The sequence below is a fragment of the Seriola aureovittata genome, chromosome 6 (assembly GCF_021018895.1).
Source record: "Seriola aureovittata isolate HTS-2021-v1 ecotype China chromosome 6, ASM2101889v1, whole genome shotgun sequence".
Lineage (NCBI taxonomy): Eukaryota > Metazoa > Chordata > Actinopteri > Carangiformes > Carangidae > Seriola > Seriola aureovittata.
In genome coordinates this window covers 27,954,454-27,981,224 of record NC_079369.1, presented here as the reverse complement: position 1 = coordinate 27,981,224, position 26,771 = coordinate 27,954,454, and the positions used below count along the sequence as shown (strand labels likewise).

The 26,771-nt window shown below is 41.6% G+C and overlaps 1 protein-coding gene and 1 long non-coding RNA gene across 6 annotated transcripts; one reads left to right on the top strand and one right to left on the bottom strand.

Moving 5' to 3' along the window:
- LOC130170643 (uncharacterized) lies at positions 1–9,154 on the bottom strand. 2 transcript variants are annotated; one of them, XR_008828026.1, is made up of 4 exons: positions 9,022–9,154; positions 3,885–3,974; positions 3,244–3,366; positions 1–1,404 (listed from the first exon to the last, which is right to left on the bottom strand). It is a non-coding gene; the product is annotated as an uncharacterized LOC130170643 (long non-coding RNA). The 2 variants fall into 2 exon arrangements; XR_008828025.1 differs by having other exon boundaries at positions 3,885–4,053; positions 9,022–9,118.
- On the top strand, positions 8,098–26,232 carry cpeb2 (cytoplasmic polyadenylation element binding protein 2). Of its 4 annotated transcripts, XM_056378148.1 has the most exons (11): positions 8,101–9,947; positions 11,546–11,815; positions 15,090–15,180; positions 17,374–17,424; positions 18,543–18,566; positions 20,349–20,522; positions 21,193–21,282; positions 21,414–21,532; positions 21,619–21,733; positions 22,016–22,197; positions 22,472–26,232. In XM_056378148.1, the coding sequence occupies exons 1-11, from the start codon at positions 8,982–8,984 to the stop codon at positions 22,697–22,699; spliced, it is 2,310 nt and encodes a 769-aa protein (XP_056234123.1). In that variant the 5' UTR covers positions 8,101–8,981; the 3' UTR covers positions 22,700–26,232. The 4 variants fall into 4 exon arrangements, with proteins under 4 accessions (XP_056234124.1, XP_056234123.1, XP_056234126.1 ...); XM_056378149.1 differs by lacking the exon at positions 18,543–18,566 and having other exon boundaries at positions 8,098–9,947; XM_056378150.1 differs by lacking the exon at positions 17,374–17,424 and having other exon boundaries at positions 8,103–9,947.
- The last annotated feature ends 539 nt before the right edge of the window (positions 26,233–26,771 follow it).

The window sequence follows — 26,771 nt, the reverse complement described above, 5'->3', positions numbered from 1 at the left end:
CTCTTGAAAAATCTGGTTACTTTGTTAAATGAAGGATATAATAACAAAGAGAAATTGAGTGAATGTTTTTGTTTTCCTTGGTAACTTACATTAGTGTTAAGATAGTAATATAACATAATATGCAAATATGTACATTAAAAGTTATTGGATACTGACTGTGAAGAGATTCTCTCTTAATACAATGACATTGGGATGAGAGATGGGTGTCTGTCTCATTCTGTGTAAAGTTCAGTCAAAACTAATATGATGTTTCAGCAATCTGCATTATACAGACACGAGTAAGAGCCAACAGGCTTTTTAGAGCTTTTCTTTGCTGAGCCGTGATGGAGGGAGATTAACACGATGAAGGAGTTTCATACTAAAAATACTGTAACATTTGGTTGTAAAACCCACTGTATTGAAATAATTCACACCGTGGAAGCTTTGTATTAGATCTGGCAGAACTTCAGAGAGTGTTTTTGCTCAGAATGAAGACTGAGGATTTATTCACTTCAGTTCAACTGAGAGGGGATCTCTTCACAGCCAGTGTGGACGGGAGGAATGATGAAAGCAATGTATCACCTCCATAAATAATTGCAATGATTGCATCTGTTTCTGTGCTCCTGTGTTATAATCTTTCCATTAATAACTCTTTATTGGCAGTGAGCGTTAATCTTTGACCACGTGTTATTTAATTATTTAACTCTATGGTGAAGCAAAATAAAGACAAAGAAAGTGATAACATAACAAGACATAAGATAACATAAGATAACATAAGATAACATAAGATAACATAAGATAACATTAGATAACATATGATAACATAACATGATGGCATACACTACTACAGAAACAACTGACAGTTATGGCTATAGATTTAGATATATATTTTGATTTGAGAGGGAGAGGGGAATAGGGAGAGAAAAACAAAAAACACATGAAATAAACAACTAAGGTGTTAGGAACTCATTTATCTATTTGTTGTTTTTCCTTTCTTTCCTACCAGGCAGAAGAAACCAGCCATATATAATATATTACTGAAATAAAACCACATCAATAGGAATAAAGTAAGGGTAAAAATGTAATCTGTTATTCTGTTTCTAGTAGATATCAGGTAAGTAATTAAAATCGCTTTTTGATCTTATAATAATTGTGGCCATATATGTGAAGCACTGTTTGTTTCTATGACAGTGATGGACAAACATAAACGTAATTAGCCAAGACATTAATGACTAACACCAAGCAAATTTTTTTTCGCTTAATTTATCAAAGCATCTTAAACAAACTCCTCCATAAAGCTGTTCAGGAGACCATCTGGACCAGCTGCCCATCTTCTGTCCCCACCTTCTCCAGTCCTCTCTGAGGCTTCAGTGGACAAACTGTGGAGCTGAGCTGCAGATGAGTCAACAAAGGCCAGAGGAGGGTCTGTCGGGGGAAGGGACTGTTTACTATACATCAGATAAAGCCTGTTTCTTTTGTTTGATCTTCCATGATCCTCAGCTCCACGTTCACGGCCATGCAGGTCACATTAGACAATTTAAATAATATTAAAGTCAGGGGAGTTTGTCAGTATGGAAGCGATTCTTGTATATGTTAAAATAATGATTGAAATTTCAAATAGTAATCACGATTCTGTGTATTCACACTATATTCACACTATATCTAGTGTGAGCGACAGCAACTAAGATCAAGACTGGTCAGGATCAGTAAAAAGGACTTGGTCAGGATCAGTCTTAAAAGTCCCATATATCATAAAGGTAGATGTCCATATCTTTCTTGATTCTAGGTTCTAGTCTAACAAATTTTTCAGATGAATGTTTTTTTTCTCTTAATCTTGGCGTTCAGCTGCAGACTCCACAGTTCTTGAGGCTCTGGCACAGTACAATGTGTGTGTGTGTGTGTGTGTGTGTGTGTGTGTGTGTGTGTGTGTGTGTCTGTGTGTGTGAGAAAGAGAGAGAGAGAGACCGAGTGGAACAGACACTGTTTCAATCCAAATGTCAAGTGAATTATAAGGAAACCTTTGAAATATCATCAAATATAAAACAGATAAAACAGTCAAATAAACTGGCTTCTTGCATGAAAGAGTCATATTGAAACAAAGGTCATATCTCCTGCCTGCCCCTGAAGTCAAAATCATATCTCTGTAATGATCATACAAACACAATGGAAACTTGTCTTGTCATTACATATCAGAAACAACATGTCTGATATTTCAGAGAAGGTGTGATGACACTGTTCAGCTGCTTCATAACATGGGCCCAAAGTTTCCAGAAAACCTAACTTTGTCTGCTGCAATAGAGCAGAAAAATTGGATGAGTTATTTTGGGCATTCTGGGAGAAAATGTCCAGTTTATTTTCTGCACAGACAATGATGAGTGGGGCACTTCTGGGACTTTGTCTCATTGAATTCATAGGTACAGGAGATGAACAGCTGCATTAGAAAACAACTGGTTCTGTGATTAAAAGCCAAAGGTAAAAGCCTTTGTAAGTAAGGAGACGTTAAAGTAATAGTTTAAAGCTCCATTTAGTCTAAAGGTAGATGTCCATGAGTAGTTTGATTATAGATCAGCTCTAGGTTCTATATTAATACTGTGAAAGTATCAAAGTCTCAGTCCACAGAGAAATGCACACAGCCTGTATTCAGAAACTGAGCGTTAAAACCAGCCGTCAGGACTTCTGGAACTTTGTGATGTCACAAAGACACAATCTCCACCTTCAGTCACGCCCCAAGTCCCGTCCATCCAACCTTGCAGGATTTGGTTTCTCTGAGTGTTTACCTGAAATCTGCTATATTCTTATTGGATCACTCAGAAAACTGTCAGCCAATCAGAAGAGAGGCTAAGAGCCTCCTCTCTTCTGATTGGCTCACCGACCTGTTGCTACCAGAGCTCCAGAGAGAAGCCTGAGAGAGGAGATGTGAAACTACATTGAGATGGTGTTTGGTTCTTAAAACCACAAATATATCTTCTTATGGATCAACACTTGAAATAAAACACAGAAGAAGAGGAAATTATCAAGCTTTAATCTCCCTCACTATTTGAATGATGAGTGAATAATCAAGTTTTCCAACATAATAATTGTACTTTTTTCTGATAATGAAGTGACCCAGTTTTTCTTACAGTCTCATTATTGCCTGCAACAATACTAGTTTCTGTTATTCTACATTGTTATTGTCTGTCTGCTCTCAAACTGTTGATTGACGCCTTTTTACATGTATTATGACCTCATTCACTTTAAAAAATGTGGTTAACAGAAAAAATTCACCTCGCAGTCTTCATACAAGCAGGTCTGTCCATCTCAGCTCTTACCACTGGGTGGCAGTAATGTGTAAAGGACACAGCTCCAAACTCCACTGCTGGTCAAACAAGGAAGATGCAGTGCTGCTTCCTGTGTGTGAGAGAGGTTCTGACATGAGCTCCACACAAGTTTCTTACATGCAGGTTTTGTGCTGACTGTATATATGGTATTTAAAAAAAGCCATTTAGAAGAATGCAAGGTGCCATTACAAACCCCACACAACCCGCCCAGAAAATAACACAGAGGAACACATTCAGACAAGAATGATTCTTTAAGGATAAGCAGAATAAAACTGAAATAAACACAGATTTGAGAACGAGAACAAGTATTTGTCAATTTAGCTCTACAGTAAAGGACATGGAGGGACGGGTGTATCTAAGAAGACATGTCAAGATACACTGCAAGATTAAAATGTTTTTAGATCTTTTTATTAGAAGCACAAAAATTGTAATTGTAATGATATTTCTGTTTGCACATTTTGATCTAGGAGCTTTTATCATCAATCAACATTTCAGAGGATATCAGAGTTTACAGTGAATTAATATGGACTCATTTAAAGACCATCTGAGGTACAAAAAGAACAAGACATGCGCACAATAATGTTTTACCTAAAGATCAATTTGAGTGAATGAAGAATATAGAAATAGAAATGATCATCCTGTTTTCACTGACGTCCACGATCTTCCTCCACCTGCCGGCTGCAAACAAGAGACACCTGTCAATGTTGACCTCTGACCCCCAGCTGCAGCTCTGTTCTGGAGACACTTGAGATGCCCTCTGACAATGTATGGAGGACACATACATATGAACACACACAGACAGGCACACACACACACACACACACACACACACACACACACACACACACACACACACACACACACACAGACAAATACCTAATTGCATTACTTGCTATAATGTAATGCACTGATGGACAGGTGCATTCACAGACTGAATCAGAAAACACACTTCCTGTGTGTGTGTGTGTGTGTGTGTGTGTGTGTGTGTGTGTGTGTGTTTGTGCATGTGTGTGTGGTTAGAGAGGTCAGGGGTGGATGGGGGTCCTCTTTGTTTCTTCTTTAAACAGCATTAGAGGCATCCACATATGTCTGAGACCCCTGTTGATGCCTGATATAATGCTCTGTGTGTGTGTGTGTGTGTGTGTGTGTGTGTGTGTGTGTGTGTGTGTGTGTGTGTGTGTGTGTGTGTGTGTGTGTGTGTGTGTGTGTTTGTGTGCAAATAAAGGACCTATGGAAAGCAGAAGGCCGCAGGCTGTTATCTGTCTGTGTGAGTGTTTGCTGTTACAACAGAGCTCTGGCTTCTGTGCAACAACCAAAGGAAATTTACTCTGACATTAAGATAATGCCAAGAGAGTAGACAGATGTGAGGTGGACACAGTTTCTGGAGAGCACTCGTGGGAATATTGGGAATAGGATTAACGACAAGAGGAGAGCACTGAAACAAAGAAAACGGGATAAAGTTGATCGAAGATGAAAAGTGATCGGAAATCGAGCAGAAGATTGATCTTTTAAGTTAACTATACATAGCCCCATTTGATGAGGAGAATTACAACCTTCCATAATTCTAATATGTTTAAAGCATAGCAGATGTGCCTGCCTGGTGTCAGTCTTCCAGCCTTGGAGAAACCAACCACCTAATCAGTGTCACACGCCTTCTGCAGGGGGCCATAAAATGCAAATATGTGCCACTCTGATACCGACCCACTGCCCATTCAATCTCACAGAATGACACCAATCATACATGGGAGGGCCCTTTTGATTGAGTCTGAAGCAATAGTGGATTAAAGTGGGGATGGAAGGTGTGACCACCGACGACGAGCCCCATTGGATAAGAGATAAGATTATCCAGCCGTCTACTCTCACATTGTATGTCACTCTGTGAGTTTGTGATCAAATGTGCACATAACATCGTTACCGACACCTCTGGCTGTGTGTCTGTGCATGTGTGTGAGCGAGATGACTGTTTGCAGAAGCTTTATCAGTCAGCAACACAAAGAGCCATTCAGTGCACAGAGAGACATAACAAAGGGACAATTTAGTGCAACAAAGACACCTCCGTCCTGGAGGCCATGCTGGGTGCAAATCAGAACAAAAACCCCTCCATGAGCTGGCATTAAACCTGAAGACTAACATGCAAAATCATAACCTGCAGATAGAACGAGCCTTGGTGTCCACAAAACTATGGCTATAAAGTGACATATTAAGGGGTCAGCTCACTCAAATTATGAGAAAGAATTTAAATATCTATATTTTTCCATTTATCTCAAACGGTATCTCAGGCAGATTGTTTTCTACTTGTCCAGGTTTGGAGACATCAACTGACAAATTACACTTAAGAATACAGCAATATAATTTTTCAAGCTCACTGCACCCAGTGTGCCAACGCCACAGTGAACAGGTTCCATATGGATCACTTTTACCGTAAAAAGTAGTTCCAGTGGATTATCCAGAGTAACGGGGGTCTTATTCTGGAGAGACATGTTGCTGTTTCATTTTTTATGTTAGTTTGGATGGTGTGAGTGACGACATTCACCCTCTGTGTGTCGCAGTTGAATTAAACTATCTGCATAGTACCACAAGACATAAATGTGAAAGTTTTTGTTATTTTGGGTGAACTGGCCCTTTAATTATAATGCTGTACAAAACTAAATGTTATAGATTCTACACATCTGCTTTTATTATCACCATCTGAATCTGAAGGTTCCCAGTGAGAAAGTACTTTGATGGCACCTCCGCCTGATCACATCTTTGAAACACGACCCTCCGTGCTGAGCGGCACACAGGAGACGTACTTCTTGAATGCTGAGATAGGATTATAAGAGATGGAACACACCCCATCAATCCCAGAATAGAGTCATCAGAGTTGATGGATAGGTCTGTCAAACAGGATGAGCTGATCAATGCCCTCCGCCCAACCCTTCAAACATACAGAGAGAGAGCCCTCAGTCAAACAGAGTAATCAACCACACAAAAGGAAATGCAGATTACCTGTTGCTATGACGACTGCAGCTGCAGTGTGACAGCCAATCTGACAGAGTCCTAAATAGAGGTAGCTTTAGAAACACATTGAAATTTGATCCAGCTCAGTGGGCCAGGTGTTTCCTAATAACCAACAGTGGCAACATAACAGAAGCCTGGTTAAAATGAAGGGAGTAGCTGCTTTATGATGCATGGTCTTATCATATGTTCATGCACATATTGATATCTTATATTGTATTTGTTCCCAGCGTGTTCTGTACTGTATACTGCACAGTGCACGGACAGAGAACACAACACCATCCAGAGGTGAATATAAATATGCAGAACTATGCTGAGCTTAGTGATTTGGAATGATGTGTCACATTCTGTATGTAGCAGAGCAGCTGTCCCCATAACACCACCCCCTGCGTCCACTCCACCCACATTTGCCTGACCCCCCTCCCCCATCCCAAAACCATCAGACACCAGCAGCTGGCAGCCTGCCCCATTTAACTCCCTCCAGCACTTACTGGGTCTGGCTAATCACTGGTGCTCAGCACCAACCATGTCCACCACACCTGCCCCCTCACTGGTGGGACTGTCCCATCTGGGACCTTATGATGAGGAATTTCTGGGGGGTGTCTTCTTACTTCCCAAAACAGCTCAAGGTGCTGCGAAAAGGGAAATGAAAAACAAGACCCCAGAGACTGGAGTTGAATCCTGTCATGGATGAGATTCATGTTGTGTACAAACTGTGGGAATGAGAAGTTGCGGTGATCAAAACTTTAGCACGTGCAGGAAATGCTCTGTGGCACTTATGAATAACTGTGTAACAATGGAAATGATAATGTATGTGTATGACTGCCAGAGGTCATAACAACAAACTTTATAACACTTGAGTCTAAAAATAGTCTCAGAGATTTGGGCAGGTTATGAAATGAACATTCTTTTTCTAACCAGGTGCTCCAGATTAAAAAGCATTGTGTAGGTGACAATGCAGGGCGGAAAGGCTGTGTGTAGTTTGTGCTGAGATAAGCCATCATCATTAGTAGAGACCAGATGGTAGGTTGATCACGCACATTGCTTTGCCACTGTGGTATCTGTCTTCCTCATTAGTAACCACATTACCACACACACACAGTGATGATATATTCAGTTCAAGACTTGATAAAGAGAGGAGGACCCTGACTGTTTATTTAAATAAGCCCCTGTGTTCACACACCAAAGACACCAGTCCAACAACAATAATGTATAACAGCAGGTTTAACTAGATCTTATATGATCCTCATTTACTCCCCACCCCCAGCTGATGCTTGTTTTGTATTTGAAAGTGAATAAAAGAGATCTACTATCATGTGCTGACAGAAGGGTAAACCCTTTGTCTTTAGTCCTTAAACATAAATGAACAGTCATATGGTGACACTGTCCTGACTCCCACGCCAACACAATCACTCTGTCCCATCCACACTTAAATAGAATTTGCCAGCAGCCATAAAGTGCTGGTGGTGCTGTTGGTGGCCATTTACGAGCCACATCATATGGTGGGGTCGCTTGTCAGCTTTGATTTCAGAACAGGCGATGTAGATTCATCTCCCTCGACAGGCGCTGACATAGAAAACTATATTTAGCTGTTTGCGTCCGTGCGTAAAGTGACGCTGGCGCAGACGCACGCACAATAGTTGTGGAGTGAATACTAATGGGCACAAACTGTAGCCACACCATGTAGTCTGGTAATGTTTAAGCTTCAAAGAAAGCACCCACAGCCCTAAAAGGCAAGATTATAATCCTCATAATGTGACACCATCAGGCTCTGAGGTGTCTGTCACTCTGAGGTCTGCTCATCTACATCCTGCTGGAGGTGGACTGGGAAATAAAACCGCAGTAATGTCTCCGGATTTAGGTTTGTCAATATGCAACGTCATTTATTTCAAAATAAAATGAAATGCTTTACATCGATAATGCAATCTCCATTACAAATATGGCAAACTAGCAGACATAATAACCTTTAGCACTGTGACACCATAGAGCTGCACTGGATCATTGTGAACGGACCAACTGCTCTCTGCAGGAATATTCATGACGTGTTTGAGTGTAATTAGGCCGCCGCTGTCACTCAGCCTACCGTCGGCTACTTCCCGGGTCCTGGTGAGGGTGTAGGCCTACTGCACTTTATGAATAATGAAACAATGACGTAAACAATGCGGTCCTCTCTGCAGCTTGGGCTGGAGGCTCGAGGCGGGCGCACCGAGGCGTGATGCGGTCGTGACGTAGATCCAGTCGGGGATCTTTAATCCTCTGCCGCAGCAGCACAGCCGGTAACCAGAGGAGGGGGTAACACGGTCGGACAGGAATGGACCGCACGGGCTAGGCTATAGCCCAGTACAAGGCCGGAACAGCTCGGTCTTCAGATAGAGGAGAATATCACCGAGTAAAACAGAGATCACGACTACAACGAGTCGACTCTTTGCGTAGGCCAGACCCCCTCCTCTCTGTCTCTGCCTGTAGCCTTCAGCCTATTCTCTGACATTTTCCTATTAAAGAGACCTCATTTAGCTGTAATATATTTTCAGTCGCATCTATTTGCTTCACTGAAAAGCCGAATTTGGAGTCTGTTAGCCGGCTGTCGGATCCTACGCCTCGTCCTGCCGGTTTCCTTCGGTTAGTTCGCCCTTCAGCAGCGTCGCCGCGTCCTCGCTGTTCCTGTCAACTGCTGCGCATCAGCAAAACATGCAGGATGAGCCTGTGGGGGTGACCACCACGCACTTACCCCCGTCAACCGAGGAAAAGGACAGCAGCAGCAGCAGCAGCAGCAGCACGGTCAGCATATCTGGGAAACAGCCGAACCAAGCCGACAACCGCGACAGCTCGCTGAGCTCATTCACGCCGGATTATAACCACCTACACCAGAAGACAGCCTTTCCCGATTTCGATCGAGACCGTTTTTGCCCGACCCAGTCTCTCTGTGACCTTCAGCACAGCCGCAAAATACATCAGCAGTTAAGTCAGCACACTGAGTTTAGCCCCACTGAGTCGCCCCCACCCCAGGGACATTTCAGTCACCTGCCGCAGAGGCAGCCCTTCTCCAAGCCCGACCCCAGCGCTGCTGCTGGCCCCTGCGGCTCTCCACTGGAAGAGGCTGAAGCCGATGCTGCGTCGCTATCGCCCACTTCCGTAAATCCAAACAAGATCCAAATGGACTCCCCCATCACCCACCACATAAATAACGGTAATGGCAGCAGCAGCACCGGCAACATGTTGTCCGGAGGTCTCGGCGCCGCTTTCCCGAACCTCCCCGTCCAGGAGATGCAGAGCGCCAGCGGGGGCTCGTCTTCACCTTCGCTCCCCGGGTTCGGCACCCCGTGGTCCGTCCAGACCAGCTCCTCGCCCCCACCCGCACCCAACTCCATCAACCCCATCCACGCGAACGCCATTAACCAGATGCCCAACACCGACTCTGACAACAGCTTCTACCCAGGTATCCCCTCCTCCATCAACCCGGCCTTCTTCCAGAGTTTTTCGCCGGTGTCAGCTAATCCGTGCGCCGGGATTAATGTGCAGGGCTTCAGCGGTCCTTTCTCGCCCCAGATAAACGTCCCTCAACAGCCACAGAGTCGCAGGTCCCCGGTCAGTCCCCAGATGCATCCCCAGCAGGGCGCCTTCCTGCAGCAGAGGAACAACTACAACCAGCACCAGGTGAGATGATCACATGAAGGTGACACAGGACAGAGAACAGCTCTCTCACATTATGTATCCCTCCATTCATGACCAAAAATAGGCCTCAGAGCCACAAAAAACCCAGAATGCGGATCTGAGGTTCCTGTAATTTTAAATGATGACACCACTTGGGTGTCTTTAGGTTAGGGAGCATTCTGTGACACTGCAAAGATAAAACATCACCCTAGGGTGTGTGTGTGTGTGTGTGTGTGTGTGTGTGTGTGTGTGTGTGTGTGTGTGTGTGTGTGTCTGTACATTATGCAGCTGTAGCAGGATAATTAACCTTTTTTTCTTTCTTCCTAATGCATTTGCCATGTTCTCTGCAAGGGCTGAAGTCACTACTCTTGAGGTCAAGGGAGGGAGGAGGGAGGGTGAACAGGGGAACAAGGGAGCATCACTGAATCTAGCTGTTGTTCTCTCCTGGAAGCTGGCAGTGGGATGTGGTCACATGGCAGCAGACCATCCCTGTCTTGTGGTTCACTCAGTAGGAATACAAAGGCTCTCAGGGTTTGGTGTCCTAAATGGGTGCTTATTTGGGTCAAATGAAGACATCTAGTATCTCGACTGTGTGTGTGTGTGTGTGTGTGTGTGTGTGTGGTGGCAGACAGTTAAGGCACCCTGAAGATAGACCAGTGGCAGCAGCAGCTTTCATGAAGGTTCAGATTATGCAGTAGTCTTGGGGCGTACGTGTCAGTAGCCTTCAGCTTCAGGTTTCTCATGTGATGTGTGATGTTGCGCATTGGGTGTGTGTGTGTGTTTGTGTGTGTGTGAGAGAGAGAGCATGTTTGTGACTGGGTGTGATTGAAGTGCATTTGTGGTGTGCTGTTTGGCTGACCTTTAACCCCATGCTTTCTTTACGAGTGCTATGTAAATATATTTCCATTAAAAAGACGCCCAGCCCCCTTTGGTCTCTCGTTCATATACATATTCAAACGGCCAGAAAATAAAAGGAAATACAGCACAGAGCAGAAAAGTCTTATTTTTCATTATTGTGTTGTTATTTATATATATATATATACTTTTTATTTATTTATTTTTTCCAATGGCTCTTTTGTACAAGTACTTAAACTATTTTAGGCACTATCTGATTTTCTGCACAGCTGTTAGCAGTGGATCAAAGACTTTAGATGACATTATGTGTTGAGTGTGTGAGGAACAGAACGGTGATTGTGCTCCGGGTAAGATTTTCACGTGAAAGCACGAAAGATTAAGTATGATGCGATTCAATGTATGATTAAGAGTGGACACAAGGTCCAGGTATAGTGTGTGTGTGTGTGTGTGTGTGTGTGTGTGTGTGTGTGTGTGTGTGTGTGTGTCTGTGTGTGTGTGTGTGTGTGTGTGTGTGTGTGTGTAACTTACACTGGTGGTGTTGCAGTGCACGGGATACTTAGTATTAGTCTTAAAGCCCTAAATCTTCTTATCTAGCCACCCGCTACAGGAGCAGATCAAGCGGCTGTGGCTGACAGGGAGAAAAGGAAGGGTACAGGGGCAGGATGGGATGAAATGAAAATATTCATAATAAAAAATGTACATGCTCTTTCTAACCCTCCATCTTTCCACCGTTGATGTGTCTGCAGCCCATGGTGAAGCAGTCTCCCTGGGGCAGCCACCAGGGGAACGGCTGGGGCTCCGGGGGGATGTCCTGGGGCCGGGACCACCGCAGAGGCAGCGGCATGGGCGTACCTGGCTCGGTCAGTCACGTCTCACCTCTGAAGAAGCCCTTCTCCAGCAACGTCATCGCTCCTCCCAAGTTCCCACGCTCTGGTGGACCACTGGGACCTAAGTCCTGGATAGAGGAAAACATGTTCCGCACTGACAGCAACAGCAACACCTTGTTGCCCCTGCAGGTAGGTGTTTGGGGTTGATCTTGCAATGACTGATGTGGGTGTTTTTGTAGGATCAGTGTCTTTGTGACTGGGAGGGTTTTGTTTAGTAACAGGCAAACTCAGGACAAAGGGAACGATGAAGGTCTGTGTGTGTGTGTGTGTGTGCGTGTGTGTGTTGGTATCAGTGTGTGAGTGAGAGGGACAGTTTCAAGTGAGATCCTTTGCTGAAAGAGAAACAGAGAGAATCATTTTTTATCAACAGAGAAACAGACCAAAGGCTTCCTCAGACGTATGTAGCAGTGAGTAGATGTGTAGATGTCATTTTCCATAAAGGGTCAACATGGTTTAGCATTTCAGTCAGCCGGGAGGAGTTAGAACTGATTTGCTCTGCAGGTTTTTACTGAAGCTGTTACAAAGTGGGGGCTGGGCTGAATTCATTTTCAGGATACAAACATCTTGTAGGTGAGATCTACCTCAGGTACCAGGGCTGAGAAAGTTCTTTGTGTGTGTGTGTGTGTGTGTGTGTGTGTGTGTGTGTGTGTGTGTGTGTCTTGGAGAACCAGCGTCTTATTCGATGTTGTATTTACTGTGTCTAAATAGGGAGAATCTATTCTCCTCTGTGGAGGCTGCGTTAGGATCTAGATGCTCCCTGTTTGTTCATGTTTTGATTATAAGTCACTGATTCTTTTTGTTCCCTCCTCCTCCCTCCCATGGCAAAATCCCCATTAATTCTCCAAATTAAATGAATAGTTTTTCTTGGACAAGAAAATACTAACGCCCTGCGTCCTCTTCAGTGATATAAATTACATCATGGCTGACATCCACCTATTGTCTCTTCGAGGTTTATTTGGTATTTGATGGATTTAATGCAGTTAATTAGATGTTAGCTTAAAAAAAAAAACACACATCAGTAAATAGTTTTGAACTACCGTGACCCAGATGCATTTCAACACTTGTCAACAATATATATCAATAATAAGAATCGTGATTATTTGGGCAAAGAACAATATCGGACTAGTTTTATAGTGATATAGCTTTAATTTATTATGCTGCAGTATTTGCTGAAAGCCCACATTGCCATTGGCCTAGATTCAATTTCTAATTTCTAATGCCGTGTTTTACAGTGTCGGTAAGATGAGGTATTAGTGCTCATGTAAAACTGTCAGTCAATCAGTTACAGTCTGGGGAGGCTGTGTGTGAGAGAGTACAGTTATAATTCAATGTGTCTCTTAATAACCTCTACACATACTGAACACCCAGTAAAATTCATGAAACTACAAACTCAGTGTCTTTCCTGTGTCTGTGTGGAGCAGATACCAGAATAATAAAAACCTCTCATAGAGAAGATATTCATCACTGTGACTCACTCAAGCTAAAATAATGATATCACCTAAATAATGTTGTCACCAAGTGGTTTTACTGTTGCTATGAGCTCAAATTATTAGTGGTATCAGTGCCAAGAAGTACAATGCTTCCTATTCCAGGAAACAGGCCTGACTCCGTGGATTGTTAATTTCCATAAACAGTGTCGGACCCAGAATTTTTTAGATTCCAAGTCTTTTCCTTCCTTCCTTTCTGTTTAATGCTGGGCAGGCTGCAACACACTGTATCTCTGCTGTGTCATGTTTTTAACATCACAGAGGTGGACGGAGGGAGACGGGAGAGAGGCACGCTTACTCTCAGTAAGGGTGCTAAGCTTGTAGTAAAGGTGGTTACATGTACAGCAATTGTCATGCACACTATGAGCCGAAAACACTATTCTACTGTTCTTATATTCACTATATTCTGAAAGTAGAGAATATTTATCTAACACTGCGATTCCCACATCCACGCACAGGTGAAGAATGGTGTATAAAGACTTTAATGACTGCAGACGGAGCTGTGTGAATCTGAGTTTTTTTTTAATTCAGTTTTGAAAGTGAAGAAAAACTGAGCATGTGGAGTTATGCAAAGCTAAACCGATGGAGGATTCCTGTAAGTCCTTTTGGAAACCACGGACTGTCAAGTTCTCATAGACCAATAGAGCAGTGATCAGCTGGGTTGGTTTAAAGGTGCAGTTCACCAAAATTACCACATTAAACATATTTTCTCAGCTATCTCCAGTGGTATCAGGCCACACAGATAGTTCTGGATTTATTTTAATATATAAGATATCCAATTTGAGTTTCCTGCTGTTAATCAGTTACAATTATCAAAAATGACATTGAAAAAAAACAGTGTTTTTCGAATAACAGTGTCCCAATTACTCTGGATACACCACAGTTTACATTGGGAGAACTCTCCACCAAAGAAATTGTCCCTGCTGACAAGGTTAAACTGTGTTTTTATCCAGAATAACAGAGTCACTGCCACTGGAAATAGATGTTGCTGCTGATGAGCACAAATGAAATCGGGTTCACCTACACGGCATCGATGTGGTGGCAGAAATATCGGAGACAGAGATCGGCAAACCTGGAATAATTAAACTAAATTGATCTGCATAGCGAGACACTGTTAGAGGTCATTGAGAAAATAAATCTTCTCGTAATTTAGCTGAACTGACACATTAATGATGGCAATTATGTCCCACTGATTAGCTGTAGATGTGAAGCCAGTTTCAGGGCCTATCAGCCTGTTTATGATTAATCAATGATCCCATTATCAAACTAAAACAAGCAGGTACTGCAGTGATGGACTGTGGATGTCAGTTTTTTGATTTACTGAATCAAGTCATTTTTCCTGACAAACTCTTTGTTGCATTAAAAATAAACATGAAAACAACAGACAGCCGAAACCCTTCATTATCAAGGTGTATTGAATTGACCTTTACCCTGTTATTATGCTGGGTTTGATAAGGTAGGCTTGGCACTCTGTGGTATGTTAGACACCAGAATATAACCACATGAGTCATGGTTGTTTGTTATGGTTAACTAATCGCACTGGAAGAGCTGATGAACTCAGAACCTCCATCTCAGCTCTAAATGCCACTCCTGGTTTTGGTTTCCATTCTCTGTCCGCCTGCCTCTGGGAACCAGTCCAGAGATCCTGGGGAATCCATCATATAGACCGCTCACAAACATACCTTCAGACTCCTAAAGTGAATAAATACGGAAAGAATGTTAATCCAAGCGTGAGCTACTCACACTCTTACATGTTAAGCCAAATACCCTGCGTTTCTGAGGCTTTATTATTCATAAACCAAATCATAAAAGTGTGTTAGAAATGTGAGGAATCAGACTTGCATCATGACGTGTGTTTGTCAGCTCTGACTGTGGATGATGTAAAAGTTCATATGTAACACGTTGTGTTTCTATAGGACCGCTCCAGGATGTACGACAGTCTGAACATGCACTCCCTGGAGAGCTCTCTGATCGACATCATGCGAGCTGAGCAGGATCCGATGAAGGGTAAGAGTCCCTTTCCCTTTTCTGTGTACGTATGTGGGGTCAGGCGGAGGTAATCGTGTTCAGATAGGAAACCCAAAGTCGTTCAGAGTGACTCAGTGCAGGAAAGTGAAACGGCACGTTGCTCCCAGAGCTGCGTTGCTTTTCCACACACCAGCTTATTTTCTCCCTGCTGAGAGCTTAATACTTCTGCCACCAGCTGCACATTTACATGACCCCACAGCACTGATCCTGTTGCTGCTTAACCTGGGCAGCACACAGAGCAGAGTCAGGAGGCTGGGTGTGTGTGTGGGCCTTTCTTTACTGTGAATATCTCTAATTAGTTACAGATGTTTTCTGACGGATTAGAAACGAGCATATCACACATAAATTGGAATTTTTTAAAGTAAAAGAAGTATAAGAAGTCTTTGGTTTCTGATGAATTATTCCTCATGGCAGTAGCGAGCAGAGAATGTACTGTAGCATGACACTGCTGTGGCCTCCTGGGCTCAGCTGCTGGACATCAGAGGAGCAGTGTCAAATAACTGCACCGTTCTCACCCTGCTCTTCTACTGACGGCTGCTTGTAGCCCATTTACAGCCTCACAGGACTGCTGCACTCTCACTTTAAAATATATAACCCAAAATTAACAACAGTGGTAAAAAAGCAAACCAGGCGTACAGCTGGTATTTGTTTGTATATGTGTACAAACTGGTTATTTGTAGTCTTCATTTAGACCCTGCTGAAAGCAGGACTTGTCCTGTGCCCTCCTTTCTTGGGCGAGTTTCTTGTTTTTCCTGCCGGAGCAGATGGAGAGGACATGGGCCAGTGTGCACAGCAGAGAGAGGGGGATCTAGACTAATTTTAGATGTGATCACACTTTCACACACTGCGTATGACAGCCAAGAGAGCAGACGAGAGGGAAGGAGGGCTCGCAAGGAAGGGCTCTGCCATTTATAGCATTGCCACAGCTAACACAACAGTGCACTCTGGCTAGCAGCTCTAATAGACCATAATGTTAATGCTGCAAGAAATTCAGTGCAGTGATAATGAAAAAAACTTGTGCACGTGCAACAGTATTTTCAAATCCGCTTGTGTATCTTCTTTGGGACAACACCTGCTTGTGTTTTTTTTTAACATTTAAAGTCACTATGTAGAATTTGAAGATTTCTGACTTTGGTGCCGCCCAGTGGTAGTAACAGAGAAGACACCGAGGTGAACAACAATACACACCGCTGCTCTGATAGTGAGGGTGAAGGGCTGAAATGCAATACACTGTCTTATATGAACACAATAATTTAAAAGATGCTATAAACACACAAGAGACATTGCAGGCAGGAGCTGTAACATTAGTATATGAACGAAAAAACTAGACTCAGAAATTATAAAGAGGTACCATGAACAAAAATACAGTCCAACTAAATTATGATTGAAACGTTCATTTTCATTACTAATTAGTCTGCAGATTATTTTCTCTATTTATCATTTAGTCTATTAAGAGTGAAAAGCATCCATCATAACTCTCAAAGTCTCAGATGACATATCACATTGCTTCCACCTACAAACCAAAACACAAAGAACTAAGAACATGGTAAATAATTTCATCTAAGAGGCTTGAACAAGTTTATTTTTGGAGTTTTTTGAATAAACATGACTTTAATGGTTAGTTGATTATCCAGTTTGTTGCTGATTGATTTTCTATGGTCAGAATAATTGATGATTCAACTAATTGTTTCAGCTATAATCCAAATATGTGATATTTCATGATAAACTTCAGATCACATCATATTGCTAGTGGAGAAGTCACAGTCTTTTCGGACTCCCTTCTTAAAGCTGGAAAGGAAATGATCTGTTTTATCTAAAGAATCCATCATGGTGCTGATGAAAACAAAATCTGAGATGTTTTATTCTGGTAGGTTTCCTCTGTGTTCTCGTGATATGAACTTGAGTTATCTTTGGGGTTAAGAAGAGCTGTAGTTTCTCTGCAGGGCTCAGTGTGGACATGTGACACGGTGGTTTCAGACACATTCACAGGCAGATGCTGTAGTTGAATGTGTGTGTGTGTTTTGTGTGTGTTCTCGCTCCCATGTACACACATTGGCCTCGCCCTGTCCTCTCCATCTGCTCTGTCTCATCCCTATTTGTGTGTGTGTGTGTGTGTGTGTGTGTGTATGTGTGTGTGTGTGTGTGTGTGTGTGTGTCTGTTTCTCATGTCAGGCCGTGTGGGATGCCCTAACCCTGGGGCTGACGGCCTACTCATGCTCAATGGTAATTATCTCTTAGCACCATCTCCCTCTGTGTCTCTAGCTCTCATGATGCTTTCACTGTTACTTCTTAGCCTCATTAGACTCAGCAGACTCACGGTGGTATAATAGGGTCACACCAGGTGAGGTGCTAGATCTGGTGTAGAGATGCGAACATCTATCATTATTTGTTTTATTTTCAACTAATCCAGAAGGAATATTTGCATACTTACTGTTTGCTTTTTCATGACTTCATTCAAGCCTGAGATCTACCGTTCTGTTATCTGATGGTGGTTTCCATTGTTATACCAACAGCCACGTGCACCACAAACAGAAGTCTGTTACATCCTTTCATTAAAATGTAAATGGTCAGTGCCACTGCCCTTTTTTTGGGACGCACGTCATGTTAAAAATAAAATCTCGTTTTATAATAGTCTCAACAGGACACATATCTGGGTCAGGCGGCATTTGCAAATAATTTACCAGCACGATTTTTTATTATTATTTCTGGTGTTGCCTGGTGTTTGCCGTTTCCTCCTGAGACTCAGGAATCAGTAATTCATTTTTGTCATCTGTTGGAGGCAGGGTTTGTTTTCCCTGACAGAGGACGTCCAGGGCTTTTCAGTGATGTAACATATGTGCAGTTGGACAACTTTATTTTTCTAGTTCTCCAAATGGCTTCCCTCATATCTGGCAAATTTTATGGAAAAAAGAGGATACGTTTTCAGAGCAGTGAAATAGTTTTGTTTATCGTATTCGTCATCTACAGAGACATCAGGAATTTCCATATGTTTATTTTTTTCATGTATTTTACTACACATTGTTGATGCCTACTCTGTCTTCATGTCCTCAAAAAATCCTTCTTTTCTTTTCTTTTCTTTTCTTTCTATAAAGTTTATTTTATTCAAAGAGGTAATGTAGAAAAAAGTTATAAATCATGTTCAGGGTGCCAGGAGGATGTTAATCAGTTCAGTAGGCTATATTTTCTGACTGACAGCTTATTTGACACTGACTAAGTGACCTGTCACAATGGTAAATTAATCATAAGACAACTCTGCAGGTTTTAGTTTATAGACGTTACAAATAACCTTTGAGAAATGTCTGCACAGCTGAAACTTGCACTCTGTACTTTTCTACATGCAGCCAGGAGCTATGGGCGACGTCGAGGTAAACTCAGCTTTCTACAACATATCTTTTTCATTCTGGCTTATTCTCTTGTGGCATGCTTTATTGCTTGAATGGATGCCAAACTGCTGAGGCCTTCAGTCTGGGGTTAGACTTCAAACTCTTCAGATTCAGGAACACAGATTTTTTTGTAGTGTTCTTCTACAATCATTGAGGGTGAATTTGACCCAGTAAATTATCATTGGCCATCAAAAGATACTAAATAACAAAATAACTTTACACGATTACAATGTGATTGTATTGTTTTAGTATACAGACATGCATGATATCAAGGGTTTCAGGTTTGGTCTCATTTATTTGAAGCACTATGGCAGTTATTGTGTCTCTGCTCTATGCAACTCCACAGTGTTCAAAATCAAATGAAAAAAAACATGTAAAGAACATGTAAATAATTAGACGAATAATTTGTAAAATATGTTAGTATTTGTGAAAATATTAGAAATTATTCAAACTTGACAGTTCAGCCACTCACATAATCCCCCTGCTTCTCTCAGGATAGCAAGATCAACAAGTGCAAATTTAGCCAGTTAGCGTCTGTTAGCTAGAGCAGCAATAATGCTAATGTTATAATGAATTAGCCCACTAGAGGCTGCTGCAGTAAGTACACAGCCACAGTATTAAAACCTGGATAGCTTTCAAACTTTTTTTTCATGCTTCATGCTACATGCTACATGCTACATGCTACCTAGCTACAGCGGAGAAAGCACAATAGACAGTCAGGCAGAGAACAGTTGAAAATGGGCTGGTATATAACATGTAGTAGCTAATGGAAAAGGCAGGCAGAGGATGAACGAATGTATTGAACTGTGACAGAGGAACAGCATTAGAATAAAAACACACCCATGGTATTTTTGAATTAACCAACTAATATAACAACCCAACATAGCTACTTAGCTTGGACACACGTACAGCCTTGTTAAGCTAAATAAATGAAAGGAAATGCTAGTTTCTGTCTTTGTTCATTTACAGCAGCAGCGTGTAGTTGATTCAGACTAACTTTGCCATGTGTCTCTGGCTGACGGAGGCTAACTGCCTAAAACTAGCAGCAGTTATTACTGGAAAGGTCGGAGATGTGTGATTGGCTGAAAGATGAGAGGACATCAGAAGTGACATTATGAAATGTGACATTATAAAATAAATAGTGTCATAAAATAAAAGTGTCATTGGGGAAAATGCAATTATAAAATAAGAAATGAATTTTGAATATAAAATAAATGTATAAATTTCTAACATGCAATAAAAATGTAGAGTTTAACTTCTTAAATTCAGATTCAAATTATTGTGTCATTTCTATATTTTACACAATTCATTCATACAACTATTTTATTATACACTTATTTATTTATTTATCTAATAGCCAACACTTTGGGGCTCCATAGTGCTCAGCCATGTTGTTAACAGCTTTGTTCGACACAACCAGCCTTTCCACACCTGCTTTATCCACCACACTGCTGGTAGATAAAGTGGAGCACACACGATTGCGTGTCCTGGTCTCAGATCTGTAAAAATCCAAACTGTATAATCCTCACTCTAAGCTGGTGCTTTGTCTCACAACCACTCAGTATAAAGCTGTACTAAATACAGACACATTATTTTATAGACAGCCTATCCTCTGGATTTATTCATGTCATAGCATAAATATAAAACTCCATAACTGTAATTAGACTGGGTTTAAATACATGTTTGAGCGTTTCTGCTTGTGAGTGTCTAATAGAGTGCTTGACATTTGCCGTGGCCTTACCTGCTCTGTTTCTTTTCCACCAGGCCGTTCCTCTCTCTTCCCTATCGATGACAATCTCCTTGATGATGGCCACGGCAACCAGGGTGTCCCAGGAGTCCTTGGCTCCCCCAACTGTTACCCCCACCAAAATGGGGAACGCATTGAGCGCTTCTCCCGTAAGGTGTTTGTGGGAGGTTTGCCCCCTGACATAGATGAAGGTGAGACAAAAAACGCTCTCTCATGGTTGCATCATAGCCCTTTTCCTCTCGACTCAACTCAACTCTACTCGACCTTCTTGGTTTTCCATTGGGCAAATGTTGTGGATAGTACCTTATACCTGGTACTTTTTTTGGTGTCATCTCAACCGAGCTTCTAAGCGAGCTGATGTGATACCAAAAGGTGATGTGAAAACAGTGAAGCCTACTAATTGGTCACTTCTGTATCATCATTGTTGAGACGAGATGTCTTGAACAAAACCGCCATTTCTAAACAGCCAAGCAACTGTAGCTACATCGGCCACTGTTGCCTGTTACATATCTGTTAGTTGTTGTTCTTTACTTTCAATAAGGCAACCCGCCAAACCACACTGTGGAAACATCTACGTCTACACGTCTACACCTCTTCGATTTAAGAGGTGTAGACGTTTCTCTGTTTGCTAGCCCTTCATTATCCCCCATTGTTCATGTGTGTTGCGTTGAAGAATGTCACGATAGCCACATCCAGGGAGTACTATCTGCAGTGGAAAAACAAGAACCTGGTACCAAAAGCGAGTAGGGTCAAGTAGAGTCGAGTCAGGTTGAGTCGGTACCATGCGATGGCATTTGTTCCTTCTGTTCTATCAACCATCCTTCTCTCTCTTTACCCATCTACTGCTCCTTTTTCCCTAAGATGAAATAACCTCAAGCTTCCGCCGCTTTGGTCACCTGGTGGTCGACTGGCCGCACAAAGCAGAGAGCAAATCCTACTTTCCACCTAAAGGTACTGACAAAAGCTGCTAGCCTCCATATTATAAACATACATTTACGGCTGAGATACAGTATTTACATTTAACATAAGAACATAAGTGTTTATTCCCACACTGAGCGTGTGCTTGTGTGTTTGTTTCATAGGTTACGCATTCCTGCTGTTCCAGGAGGAGAGCTCAGTGCAGGCTCTGATTGAAGCCTGCATGGAGGAGGACGGGAAGCTGTACCTGTGCGTCTCCAGTCCCACCATTAAGGACAAACCTGTGAGTTCGGCAGCACCAGCTCACACTGAAAAGGCCTGAGTGCTAAGATAATCAGAAGGTTGATTAAATGTTGAATTTGACTTCAGGTGCAAATTCGACCTTGGAACCTGAGCGACAGTGACTTTGTGATGGACGGATCTCAGCCCCTTGATCCCCGCAAGACCATCTTTGTGGGCGGTGTCCCTCGTCCCCTGAGAGCAAGTAATTACACCCAGTTTGTTCATTTCAAACAGTTTCATCATTCACATCTGTGCTGCCTTGGACAGGGACATATTGCAGCAGATGATCAGCTGTATGTTTAAAGTGTGTGATGTGAGTATCTGAGACTAGAAATCCCATCTGCAAACACAGTCTGGCAGCTTCTTCCCCACTCTGTCTCACATCCTGTTGTGTAACTTCCTCGTCTCCTCTCATATCTCTCCTCCAATCCTTTCACTCATCTAAATCTGTTCCTCTTTTCCTCTTTTGTTCCCTCTCTGCCAGTTGAGCTGGCCATGATTATGGATCGTCTGTACGGTGGAGTCTGTTACGCAGGAATCGACACTGATCCAGAGCTCAAATACCCTAAGGGCGCAGGGCGGGTGGCGTTCTCCAATCAGCAGAGTTACATCGCTGCCATCAGCGCGAGATTCGTCCAACTGCAGCATGGTGACATTGACAAGAGGGTACAGACTCCCCTTCTCCTTTTCATAAAGTGTACATGCCTCAGTCATTATGAGGATTCATTATGAGTGCATGTCTGTGTGTGTGTGTATGTGTGCTATCAGCATCAGCACAGACAAGCAGCAGCTTGTTGCTATGGTGATCAAAACCTTATTAAGGCTGATTGAATTAACTTCCTCTCTGCTGCTGTGAGCGCTGGCCTTTCATGAACATATTAGATTGTTACTGTATTTCTTTATGCCATGTCTCCACGCTCTCCATCATGTGTGCTCGCAGGTGGAGGTGAAGCCCTACGTCCTGGATGATCAGCTGTGTGATGAGTGTCAGGGTGCGCGCTGCGGAGGGAAATTCGCTCCCTTCTTCTGTGCGAATGTCACCTGTCTGCAGTACTACTGCGAGTTCTGCTGGGCCAACATCCACTCCCGCGCCGGACGAGAGTTTCACAAGCCCCTGGTGAAAGAGGGAGCCGACCGCCCTCGCCAGATTCACTTCCGCTGGAACTAGAGATGAGACCGCAGCCATGGTGACACAGTCAGAGGGAAGGGAAATGAAACACTGGCTAACAGGAAAAAGAGCATCGCTCTGCCTCTCCTGCTCTCCTAAGCTATCAGTATAATCGAGTACGTAACACTATACAGTATACAGTAAACTATATATATCTATATATCTTTTGTAGCAGTCAAACACCACAAGCCTCAGTTTTTCACCAAAACCCCCCTCACATCTCAGGCTCTGACAACTCTACAACTCTTTTGTGGTACTTTCATCTTTTCTAAGAGGAGATTTAAAAAAGAGATTGATTTTTGTAGATTTTTTTATCATTATTATTTTTGTATGTGAGATTTAAAGTAGATACAGGAATGTTTTTGCATGGGGGCAGCTTGTCTGTCTGTTTGTCTGCTGCTAGCCACCCCACAGTGCGTGTAGTGCACACTTGTTTCTGGGAAAACCTCGATTCTCTAACGTTGACTCCTGCCCCAGGTCATTAACCAAAGGTAGCAAAAGTGATAGGAAGCTTCAAATTGACACATTTCTGCCGCAAAACAAACAGTTGTTTTTTATCTTTGCCATGGGCTCTTTCTTCTTGTTAGAGAGTTTATTAAAAAAAAAAACTAAGATAGGTTATTTCTGCGCTCATACTGACCCATAGAGTGATACCTCAAAATACAAAATCTGGTTTCTTGTAACTGAATTCAACATTTATACTTAACAAGCTACTTTAGAAGCTTTGCTGCTATATATACATATATATATATGAATAGATGAGTAGGTATTATATTAAATGCCATTTATAAACCAGAATCATGTAAAATGAAATGCAGTATGCACTCAACCACTAATGGCCCCCATTGCCATGGAAAGAGTAAAAGTGCATGTTATGACAATAGGCTTAGCTACACAACTAGCATGCAGGATAGATATGAGAAAAAAACACAGAGAAAAAAAAACAAAAAACAAACCACTGAAATCATAATTAAAGACAAGACTTTAAATTCTATAGTCAGTAGCATGACCATCTATTACAGATGCCTAAGAGGGAAAAAATCAGACAAAGCTAAATAACTAAAAAAAATCATATTTAAACTTGCATGCATTGATGTTTATCTGTTGTTTGATCCGTTTACATATTTAACGATACAAAAAGTGATATTGGTTCTACTGTAGACTTAGTGGACGCCATCGTTTTGTGACATGGTGGCTTATATGGCAAAAAAAAAAAACCTCTTGAGAAGCAGAGTGGTGTTCAGTGGTTTGTGTTTGTGTGTCGTCCATGTGCTGTGTGACTGTTGTTAGTGTAGACTGAGGCTCTAGTTTAGTTTCCAACCTGGCTACGTAGAGGAGAACGGAAACATCACAATGACTCTGCCTTCACCCTTCCTATCCTTTATCTTTGTACGGCCCCAAAGGTTAATCTGATAAAGCATCGTCCAGACACCAAAGGCCAAACAAAACAAACGGTCAGCTCAGAAGATTTAACTGGGAGGAGTGGGCCTGGGCTTAAGGTTGTGTTAATAAGCACCTTTAGGACTAAGCTGTTTGTTTTGTGAGGACTAGTTGAGACAGTCTTGCCGTGTGGCTGCAGCTCCATGAAACCCCAGCCCAGTTTCTCCTCATCTCCACACCCAGCTTTTATAACGAGGATGATGACACCGGGTTTCTTGGCGTGCTGAAGATGAAACGCTCTTCTTTTTGTTCGTGCTGTTCGTGTGTTTGATTTCCCACCGTGACCCTTGAAATACTCTTTAAAAACTATTTAGGGACAATCTCTGTGTGAAGACGGCCATCCGCTCGGTACTGTACAAGTGTGTCGCTCTCGTGTCTTTGTGGTTCTCCTGCTCCACGCCCTGGTGTGTGTTCCTCTGTGTCTGTGTTCAGGCATCAAGTGTGTTATGAAACTAATTACTTATAGCTGTTATCTATAGCTGAGTCATATAATTTAATTTGTGTTAACTACTTACCCATCACTGGCCCTTCAGTATGTTTTTTATAATATATATTATGCACTACTTTTCTACCCCCCTCCCACCCCCGCGTTTTTTCTTCCTATTCGCCCCCTGAAGTGATTTCAGTGCAGATGTGGATTCTCTGAAACCTCCACCTATTTATAATTCTACAGATGATTTATTAAATTTTATTTTTTCATGATTACTTATTTAAGATGTAGCGTGAATCAGTGGTCTTAAGTTATCTATGTTCTGTATGAGTAGAGCAGGAATCCAATATTTTCTAATATATTAACTAATGTAGTCTGGATGTTGTTAGGAGCGAGAGTCAGAACAGCGTCGAGGTGAGGAAGTCGGTTAAGGAAGGAGCTCCCGTTGTCCCCCGTGGCTTCAGTTCTCGTGGTGTCCGCTGCGAACGTGTGAATATCGTTACCTGTAACACTTGACTCGTGCTGTTTCTTGTGAGGTTCTATTTTCTCTGTTGAACACTGTTACTTTGTTCTGTATGTGTCTTTGTTTTTGTAAAAATCATATTTATTTCACTATTTTTGTAGACAAAAAAAAACTATTTGATTTTGATTGTATTTTTCTATTTAAATAGGACTATTATACAATTTGTCCCCCCCCCACCCCACCCCACCCCACCCCCCACCAGTGATTATTATGTCCAAAAGTTCTGTTTAAAGACAAAGAATCATGTCATTAATATCATCAAAGTTTTTGATATACGGTTGATTCTTATTTTGATACACATTTCTTTTGAAGGAAGGAAACATGAAGGTTTTATTATATTCTTGGAAGACACTTGAGATTCTCCCCGTTGCATCGAGGCCTCGGCTGCCTGTCCTCGTAGATGCTCTGAAACTTGAATATAACACATTTTGAAAGGCTGACTAACCTCGAATCTGTGTTGTGATGTGCAATACTGTTTCTAATGTTTGTATAAAAGTAAGAACTACAGTGTAAACCTTTTTAATGCAGATTTATTTTTTTCATTGCATATTTTGCAGATTTCTGATCCACAGTGTCATTTTTTACTGTCAGAAAAAAAATAAACCCCGTTTTTTCATTGCAACTATTTTTAAATCCAGATATCTTTGTACTGATGTAAATGATTGTAGTTATTTTGGATAGTGTTTTGCTAACAAAAGGAGAGACTTTTTCATGCATATTTCTATTTCATTTCATCTTGTTTTATCCCGCGTTTTTATTTCATTTAATAATAGCAGAATTCTTGGAATAATTTTTCATATTTAAATGTCATTGGTATTATTTTGTATTTTTATGTGGAAATACACTATATATAATTTGAAGATGCTATTATTATTTTGAGTTTAATTATTTTTAAAGCTAAATATTTGTAATTTTATTGTTAAAGTGACTAATTTCTAAATCAGAGTTTGTGTATACATTGACAGAAGTGGTTTATGAGGTGTTTGGATTGTAATTATTACTAAATGGTTCTTTGATATGCAAAATGAATATCATGTTTATTTTTATTTTTGTTGGTTTTGTATTTAAATGGGGTGTTGATTACAATCTTTGTTTTCTTCTTTCACTTCCTGAATAAAGACCCATTCTGTTTGGACACAACATGGCTGCTGTATGTTTCTTCTTCTTGTTCAGGTGGCTTCTCATGTGCTGAGCAGGGAGACTTTAATGAGCTACGCTGTTTACTGTACGTGCACTACATGGTGAATAAGGGAAATAATGTGATTCATATAATCTGCAGTGCACTCTACTAAAATTTACTTCATAATGACTGAAAAACTGTTATAATCCACTGTTTTATATCAGTCATCACAGATACTGTAGTGTTGCTCTAGATATAAATCTCCATTCATAAAAGTTCTGGTTAAGAATGTCAAGCATTTGAATCATGGTGAAATATAATGGCATTTATAGTCATTTTGAGGCTCTCTTGCTTAACTTGACTATTTCTTTATTCTTCTAGCTCACTACATTCCAGAGCAAAATGTTCTTCTTTCATCACTACACATCAAGAGGAGTTACTAGTTACTTTGCAGATCAAGATTTTACATAAAAGAAATATATACAGTAAGCTTGTAAAATGCAGTGTTTTGTTTAAGGAGTACACTGAGTCAGTATTCGACTCATAACATTGGTGAACT